This window comes from Otolemur garnettii, unplaced genomic scaffold, assembly GCF_000181295.1.
Source record: "Otolemur garnettii isolate 467f Iridium unplaced genomic scaffold, OtoGar3 scaffold00064, whole genome shotgun sequence".
In the NCBI taxonomy this organism is placed as follows: domain Eukaryota; kingdom Metazoa; phylum Chordata; class Mammalia; order Primates; family Galagidae; genus Otolemur; species Otolemur garnettii.
In genome coordinates, this window is record NW_003852459.1 from 2,569,053 (window position 1) to 2,579,030 (window position 9,978).

Sequence of the window (9,978 nt, forward strand, 5' to 3'; positions counted from 1 at the left end):
ATTTAAATGTCAAAATAGGAGAACCTTTATGAAATCGTATCAAGTCAATCTCACTGTTTAACAAAGTACATGGGAGGCTGAGTGAAGAGAACGATCTGAATGCTGTGGGACACCAGCAAAACGTGAGGATGGGGTCAGAGGAAAGAAAGTGATGCCTGAAGACAGAAAGAGTGAGGAAATTAAATAGTATTAACACTGGAGTAGGGAGAGAGAGCAGGCTGACGGGAAGATCTGAAGAAGGACAATGCTGAAAATGTTTTCTGCAGGCTGTCCCTGGGCGGGGAAGCCAGTGAAGAGGCTTTTAATGTAATCTAGCCTTTTGACAGTAACACATCACTGGGCAAATTATGGGTTGATTGTGAAATCAATACAGGAATGCAAATTTTGATTTGATGCTAAAATTTGTGCAGCTTCAGAGGAAGCAACATGTCCTATAAATGACATAGGGCTGGGCTGTGTAAATACGGTGATGTGACATTCTTGATCAGAAGATGGTACATGGAACTTCAGCCTAAATGGTTTCTCCCACCAGTATTACAAATGCGCCATCCTTAGAGTTTGGATCTACTCAGTAATAAGGAAGATAAAGCCTTGGAAGCTCTCAGGGGAGGACTCAGAGAAGAAAGATGTTTCTAGAAAAAGACATATTTCTTTTTTTATATACATCTCAAATTTTTACTTCATACTTATTAAAGTAACTTTTTTATTCTCAATTAGATAATTTGTATACTACATTATTTATGTAGGCACATAAAAAATGAAAATAAGAGCAAAACATATTGGTTAAGAAATTACTGTAAACAACTTTGTGAGTTATTACCAAAGTACCTTAAAGCACAAAAAAGTGTACAATTTGTTTATTTTGAATATGTGCAATGCTTGTGAAACTATCACCACAATCAAGATAACAAACATATCCACCACCCCCCAAAGTTTCCTCGTATTAGGTGTAATCCATCTTTGCCTCCAACCTAATCAGCCAGCTTTCTGTCACTATTGTGTCAGGGTGCATTTTTAAGAATGTTATATTGTGTAATAGGTCTTCTTTCTTTGATTGTAATTATAATTATGTAATAGGTATTCTTTCTTTGATTAGCTTCTTTCACTCAGCAGAATGAATTTTCAATTTATCTATGTAGTTATATGCATCAATAGTTCTATTCCTTTTTATTGCATCTTGTTTTCATTGTGTAGATAAACAAAATTTGTTCACCTGTTAATGGACATATGGGTCTTTCTTTTGCAATCAAGTACATGCTTCTCTACCTCATTCTGCCAATATTTTTGGAAAAAATATTCATCTCTTATATACTCATTTTTCCCCCTTCTACAAAATTATGGGTTTAAATGTCTATTTCATAGAATTTTTGTAAGGATCTACCCTTGAGTACTTTGCTTAGAATATAATAAATAATATTAACTTCTTTTCTCAGTTGTCATTTAAATGCCTTGCTGGTATTAATTACAAAGTAACAATTTTCCTTCTATTTCTTTTCTATTCACTTTGCTGTCCACTTGGCTTGACCATTACGATGATTCTAGCACCATTATCTGTCCAACAACTATAAGGGAACCTATAGAGTTGGCTCCTCCAAATTTGATTCTTCTTTTGGATCATTGGCTTCCATAGTTGACCAGTCACAATTTTGTTGACTGTACATGCTTAGTGCCCACTAGGGGATGTCTGCATAGGTAAGGCTCAGAGACAGCAGTCAGGCTAGAAGCAGTTCTGTTTCCAGAAGTTTAGAAGCTGTGTTTGCATCACAACCATTCTTTTTGTAATGAGTTCACTTGAAGGACTTGGGGGAGAGGCAGTTGAAGACGATTATGGATTTGGGAGGGCAGCTAAAGCTTTGCGAACACTCCTTCCGATGCTGCCACAGTTTAGTTCTCTTTTTTCAAAATTCCTTTTTCCTTACTTTTGTTTCTTTAAAATGTCCACACTGAATTTTCTTACCTAAACCAGACCTGTTCTATTAAAATAAGTAAATGATGCTGATTTTCTCTTTCTTCTTATTTTTTTATACATTTTATGTCCAACTATACTAACAAATCTAGTTCAATTGGCAGATGGCAGTTGATGAAGGAATTTTAATTTGCCCTTGTGGACATTATGAGTGAACATGGGAGCTATGGATCTATTCATTTTGCTCTGCCACTAATTCTACTCACTTAAATTTGACGTTATTCATATAAGTTTTTGTTTACTAAGAAAGGGTGCTGGTGGTTAGCAGGTAGAGTTAGAGTGGGAAATATATCAGTGAAGTATTGTGAATGAGGAAAGGATTGGTTGGCAATCCTAAAGACTATTGGTTGGCTGCATCATTTCTTTCTAAAGATGACTTTCTTTCTTGGCTGTTAGGAGTTTCTTAATAGAATTAGGAAATACACACATTATGGATGTGTTCCCTATAAACTTCAGAAGTGCTTGGTCATGCATAGTACTGTCCAAATATAGAGGTCCCAACTGACAAAATAACCTACCAAATAATTACTTTTTCCTTCACTGCTCAAATAGCTGAAGACTCTTTTCTCTATTTAATTTTAATATCCTAAGAATTAATAGAGATATTCACTCCACCAAGAGTTTTTCCTGGAAAAGCATGTTTTATTTAGAATAACATAACTTTTTTTATTTTATCAGGTTAACACTGTAATATGCAGAAATCTACAAATTCTGATACCTCTGTGGAAACAGTGAATTCCACCCGCCAAGGCACAGGAGCTGTGCAAATGAGAATCAAAAATGCCAACAGCAACCACGATAGGCTCAGCCAGAGTAAATCCATGATCCTCACTGACGTTGGGAAGGTCACTGAACCTGTAAGTCAAAAACCCCAAATATACCAAGTTCCCGATCATGCAGAATTTTGTTTTAAAAAAACTAATTAGGCCTGTTTTATTTGTTTTCCTAATGTGCATGAGAAAATGTTGTTGTAATGCATTTTATCTTGCCTACTTATAGTCATAATAATATCCCCAGTTGCAAGAGAAGAGCTGGGCTTAATCCAGAGTGATAAAGTGGATTTGGAGCTAGACTGAAGAGCACCTTTGACTCATTTTAAGGGCCTCTACTATCATGCTTCAGTGTCATAAAAATAATGAGGTTATGCTAGCATGTGGTGTTTGTACTTCCAAATACAGTACATCACTTTGAAAAGCCAGAGGCTAAAATTAGCTAAGAATGAATTAGAGGGGGAAAAAAGTCTTAAAAAATGTGAAAATCTCTTCCTTAAAATCTTTCAATAATATAAGATAGGATAATTAGGATTTGATTTGGAGGAGGCTGAAACGATTGAAATGGTGTGGCTATTTAAGGTTTGGAGAGGAAGCCATTTTGTCTCGATAATGTGTCATTAGGAAGATTTGAAATAAAATAGTTAGAGATGAACTCTACTGCCAATTGTGTCGCTGGCCCTGCACGCATCCTGAGCCACTAAACCCACTGATTGCGATGAGTCTCCTCTGGTTAATTTTCTTCCATAATGGTGGTAACTTGCAGCTGAGGCCATAGGATGTTACAAAATTATTTATGCAATGTTAGCCACTCTTTTGGACCCCAGATCTATTTTGTTTCTCACAGTGAGAGCAAGAGCGAGAAATAGGTTAGCTGGGGACAGGCTGAGTCCCAGTCACCCTGCAGAAACATGTGAGCTATTAATTGAGTGTTCTGTTAATATCGTGGGGGCCTATGAAATATTCAGCTCCCTAACTGAGTTATTAAATGAGAGAAACTTGCTGAGTAGCGTGTTACCCATTATATTTACTCCTCATTTTTAACTCAAAAAACGAACCCACAGCAATTTCAGGAGCTTGTGAAATAGGTGATTTTAATTATTCGTTTCTTCACATGTTATAGACAAATTTAGCATGAGGAAACCAGTGATTGTGTTAGAGGAATGAGAAATGCCTTCTTAGATAAGGTAACTAACGAGATATGCATTTTCCTTATTTACTTTCTCATTCTCTAAGTATTGTCTGCTGGGAGGTACAAGCCTGCTACCCTGACTTGGCTTTTCAATCAGCTGAAATGTTTCTCTACTCTGAACTTGAGACAGTGGTTAGAGTCAATTATTGGAATCTCTATAATGTATTATCAGTAAGAACTGTACCTTTGAAAAAGTTTAAAAGTTAAGTATATTTAATGATGCCTAACATATTTTATTGGCTGTGTTTAACAAAAGGCACTATGCCGCAGTTGTTTTTGACAAGCATGAAAACATCACAGCATGAGACTGCAAAAGGAATTATGGAGAGAAATTACAAGTGATCCATCTCTCAATGAATTATCCACCTCAATAGCCCGCAGAACTCAGCTACCAATTAACACCTACTTTATTACATGTTGGGATGTACTTAATAACTTTCATGTGTTTATGCACTATTACCTTGACTGATGCCTCTTGTACAATTAGGCATAATTGGCATATCAATATGCAAAAGTTAAAAGGATTAACCCTCTTAAAACTAATGAGCATTTCTGTATCCAGCTGCTAAATGAGACAAAATTAGCATTTTTCACTTTTGGGCAGGATTTTATCATGCAGTTTCTCATTGTTGATATTACCTTGTTACATAACTTTAGTTTGGGGGGTTGTATGCTGGACTGCTACAGAATAAGAGTATTCCAAAGTTAAATTAGCTATAATTATCCCAGCTTTTGTTTCCGCATTCTTAGCCTGGGCAATATGTATTCCTCGATAAGGAACAAAAATAAAAGTTACTTTTGGTTATGTGTGCTCAGTGCATAATTATATAAAAAGGGTATTTTAGTGAGGATGTGTCATTTCACCAAAAAAACTTGGCTCAGAGACACTATATTGAAAGCTTGCCATGGCACTAATTTTCTTTCTGTCTCAGTTCTTTTCATCTCTTTTTTCCATGCACAATTTTCTGACTAGATACTGACAGAATGTAAAGTATTTTGGCATATTTATTCAAACAAGCCTGTTAAAGTTATCTGCTCAAGCTAAACTAAGAACTTGATTTTGCAGAAGTTGGATGGTGGGGTGAGGTCAAGGGGGAGATTTTGAATTTAGGGGAACTGGGAAGACATGTAAACCAACAATGTACACCTGAGTACACAGGCAGGCAGCAGGGTTTGCTGTAGCAGAGGCACGTGTGATATCTATGCAGAAAAATCTAAGAGCACTTAAGAGATCAGATGTTATACATCCTACTTAATATTATAAATATGGCACGTCTATGCTCCTCATAAACTACTATAACAATTAGGCATATCTAATATGGACTCACTGGACTATGGAATGACACAGGAATCCATTATTACATTCATCATGATTTAATTTATTACAAAATGATAAAATGTCCTAGGGTCAAGTCACTTATATTATTTTGTCACTAATTCATAAACTCCTCTTTTTTATTTTGTTCAATTAAAATATTTCTGATATGACTGTGAACTTAGAACACAGTGTAAAATGCTACTATGCGTGTTCAAAGCATCTATTCTTAGCATCTTAACTCAGGGAGTACTTTGAAATGCCAATACAAACATTTGTCCAATGCAAACCTAAGTAAATACAGGTGAATTTACTTGTTAAATTAGAAATGTTGATGACCCAACTGTTGCAGGAAAGCATTTACGTAAAACAGGTTATCAATACTCCATTAGTATCTGACTGGTGATGGACATCATTTTCCTTGAAACCCAATAATTGTTTTTATTTGATTTAATAAAAGCAGTGGCTTTATAAAATTCAGAGATGCTTTTTTGATACCTGGGAAATATTGGAGGGGTGGTAAATTCAGAAAGGGGGATGTGGCTTGCAAAAATATTGTCCATCTGTAAGAGAGACCTGGAGAGCTCCACTTGGTGGGGAAGGAAGGCTCTTCGATCTCAGTGATTTGTAATCTCCGTCTGAGCACCAGAGTGAGACCTCTTAACAGTGGACAGCTTATTTACCAGGATGTGCTAAACAGAAAAAAGCAGAAGGCTGAGTGTGAGTCTAGGGGGGCAAGTAAACTGTGCCTGTGTCTGCCCTGAAAAGGAGACGATGCAATCCAGCGAAGAGCTAATGCGGAAGGTTCCATGTGGTTTTGGTGTTAGATACGCGAGGACGCTCACTCCCTCCTACTTTACAGTTCGGAATAGATATTAATGAGGAGTCTACACAGCCCAAATCAGGAAGCTGCAGAATTTATAGACAGGAATGGTTTTGGCATTTTATGCTGGTGTCTTAAGCAGCAACATGTATGAATATTCACCATTTCCATCCTGTAAAAACCACAGAAGGGCATGACTTCATCCACGGCCGTCATGAACAGGAAGGTTGCTTTTTACTGGAGTTCAGATAAAGACTTAGGTCTAGCGTTGTTTCCTAAACCTTGACGTGCAAGACTCCTTTTACTTCCTTTAGCAGACTGTGTTTGTTCATTTTTCTTTCTAATATATTATCAGGAAAAAGAGGAAACAATTTTCTTTTGTTTCTGACTTCTGTGATTATAGGATACTTGCCAAAGTTGTGGCTAGCCAAAAAGGCAGACATAAAAATTGCTACTAAAAATATAAGCCTTCTGTTTAGCAGAGTTTTTGAGAAATATTATGAGATTGTGGGGCTTGTCCATGTTTACTTCAAATCAGGCTTATAGTTAGGTTTGAGGCTTTGTTTGTATAAATTGTCCTGAAGTGGATCCTGATATTTAATTAAAATGACACTAAATCACATTGAATTGATAAGACTTGGCATCTCAAACAAAGGTAATTGCCCGTATTGGTTTTGTGCAAAAATAGCGCTGCTTGGAAAATGTGCAGCCAACACAGACTGTCAACTCCATTTATAGATCAATATGTGAAAACCATTGATCAGGCAGGCATGTGTAACAGTAACACTTTGCATTTATTTGTTGTTTTTATACCACATTAAGGCTTACAGGATTATAGGATTCCTAAATATTTTGACTTCCTCATAAATATATGATCTGTTGCATGTTAATTAAATGAGAGTCTGCAGCCATTTCTAAAATTGTTTTTAGTTTGATGATTGCCTTTTATTGCTGTGGATCGTATGATCTGAAAACGGATTAGTTTCCTCCTGCATAAAGATTATTAAAGCTTATTTTAATGTGTCCTATTTAGTGTAAGATGTGACTGCCTTTTTGCTTTGAAAAATATAGATACAGACAATTATTTTCTCTTAGCGAGCGGCTGATCTTTTTTTATTAACTGGGCATTCTCATTGCTCAGAGTAGAATTATTTCCTGACAGACTTTGCACACCCCGTAGATAACGGATCTCCTTGATTTCCCTGATAGAATTTGTTCTCTTTCTTTTCCTTTTATCCAGCTCTACAGTACAGGAATCTGATCAAACATTATGTAGAAAATAAACTGATCATCTCAATTAAATTCTAGACACACACAGATATAATTTGAATTCTATTTTTCTGACTGGAGAACCAGCCTTATGAACTGTTCTTAGACACTGCATTCTGCAGTTAAATCTTCCTTATCTCATCAATGTAAGGACGGTGTTCTGTTCCTAATCTTTATTGGACTATTGTGGATGACATTTGTAAGCCATTTTGGTTTATAAGGAAAAGCTGGAGGACAGTGGAATGAGACTCTCCACAGATCCAAGCCTCTGATATGACTACACAATAATGTGTCTTCCACTGCAATTTTCTTTGCCACTGAGAGGGCAATTTTGTTGAGAAATCTTTTTATAGGGTCTATATACGTTAGGAGTGCTGCTTTCCAGACAATACTTAACTTTATATACAATACTAAACTAATAAAAGAGGCAAGATTTCAGAAACAGCAACAAACCAACAAACCTGAAATTCAAAGGTTACCTAAGGTAACTAGCCCGATGCAGTTTGCAGTCATGCTGTAGAAAAGATGAAAATGTTTTTAGCTAGAATTTTGACTTTTACACAATATGCCCCAGGGTGGAAGAAGATTTAAAAACCACCGGAGATTACTTTCCTTGTTTTCCCTGTCCTTGCCACCCCATGCCATCTCATGCTGTGAAAATCTTTAACTCTATTTACCGAGCACAAATTGGACTTGCCAAAAGGTTCAAAAAGTTTACGACGACAGTGAAGAGTCCGTACTTCAAATAAAGAGCCCGGGTTCTTGCATTCACGTTGGTGGCTGTGTCGTTTCCATTTTAACTTGAGCATTGCTAAATTTGTTTATAATCTCCTACTGATTGAACATGGCGCTGAATGTACATGAGATACATTTTTTTAAAAGTTAGTCCTCTGATTACTAATTTGAATCCAAAACTCTAACCTTGTTAGCATCTGGACTTATTTCCATAATAACAACCCCTTCAGAACCTACAAAGTAATGAATAATTGACAACAAATGAAATGTTTTGATAGTTGTCGGCACAAAGCATGTTTAATGTTTTGTGTTGCTTCCTAGCTAATTATGTAGATGACACATTTGTCAGACCTTGACTGCCATTAGAAACGTGTTTCCAGAGGGGAGAAAAACAGGCTATTCATAGAGTAATTAACTAGAATGCTCAATGACCTGTGAGAGATTCAAATCGCTGCCAGTTCAGACATTGTTTTGTTACAGAGCAGAGGGGTAATTAAAATTCCAAATTACAGTCCTATGATGGAGCATTTGTTTGTTGACAGTATACTCTTACTCTAGTTTGTTAATTTTTTTTTAAATTGCTTCTAATCCATTTTATAGCTTTAGGAGTTCCGTCTTTGAATTTACTGACAACTAATATTATGGTAAATTGTACTTCAGTGAAGTACTGCCTGCCTCACGATTTCCAGGGGCCACAAGGTGGGCGGGATAAAACAACTCCTTCCCAAACCTGACACATCAGGTGCTGGCAGTGGGAATGTCACTAACGTGGAACATCTTGTTAAATACTCTGTTTCTAATTCTATATTAGGAGGAAATGTCCTGGTGGAAAACACAGAAATAAAAAGGAAAGCAACGATGAACAGCTCGACAGGAGGATGAAACCTAATCTCCCAATGAGGAATGATTAACTGTTCTGCCACCGACAGGGAGAGAGAGAAGAGTTAGAATTGAGGATGATTTGAGGGAGGCTGTGGAGATGGCAGTGCTGAGTTCAGTGCAGAGGACTCGAGTCTGTAGGAAAAGCTCGCACGGATCACTCAGAGCTTTCTAATGTGTTTTATAATGCTACTTTCCACCTCCGGTCAGTGTCCCAACAAACCTGGGATAATATGTATTACCCAGGAGATTTTTCGAGGGAAATATCGGGAGAGTTTACAAATCTAGATGCCTAAAATAGTTGAAAAAAATCTCAGCTCCAGTGAAACCTTTATTTAGGTTGCTGAAAGTGAGACTATAGTTTTATTAAAAAGACCTGACAGAAGTCACACGGTGTTTGATGCAGGCGAGCTGACAGAGGCATCCAGCGAGCGCTGATTATCCCGAAGTCACTGTCAGCTAGGATTGATTTTCACTTTCCCCGTTTATGTAACGGTTCCTGTAATACAGCTGACCCCGAATCACGTTACCTTGTCATTTCTCTGCATGGATCAAGAAGAGATGAGCTGAAAATAGCTAGACACTGACCTTGAACTTGCCAGAAAAGTGAGAAGTGACAGTGGGGTTTTTCTATAGTTCACGTACAAAGATGAAGACACTGTTCCTCTGTTGAGTTCACTGCAGCAGCACAAGGGGGCAGAGCAGTACTAGAGATTCCAGGTGAAACAGCTTCACACCAGCATGGAAAGGCGCTGAGATGCAGTGAGAGCCAGAGGTCTCATTTTTATATCATAGTGTAGACATAAAGGAGAATTACTGATGAATCAAAATCTCAGGTCCCCTGATGTTCATAATCAGTAATTTAAAAGTGTACATTCTAATTAAAAAAGGTTACCTAATACTCTATGTGCCAGCAACTATGCTTTTCCACTAAATTATTTGCAGTGTCTCTTATTTAATTCATATAATACTCTTCACCCTTAAAATAACTTTGGAAGCATAGTCAATATTATTAACAGAGTTTTAATT

The 9,978-nt window shown here is 36.9% G+C and overlaps 1 protein-coding gene across 1 annotated transcript in view; it reads left to right on the forward strand.

The window, feature by feature from the left end:
* Window positions 1-9,978, forward strand: part of LOC111726405 (rho GTPase-activating protein 15-like) — a 121,135-nt gene that overhangs the window by 21,838 nt on the left and 89,319 nt on the right. The window contains exon 2 of the mRNA XM_023515031.1: window positions 2,645-2,823. Coding sequence (XP_023370799.1) covers window positions 2,659-2,823 — 165 coding nt within the window. The 5' untranslated portion in view covers window positions 2,645-2,658. The remainder of the gene's footprint in view (window positions 1-2,644; window positions 2,824-9,978) is intronic.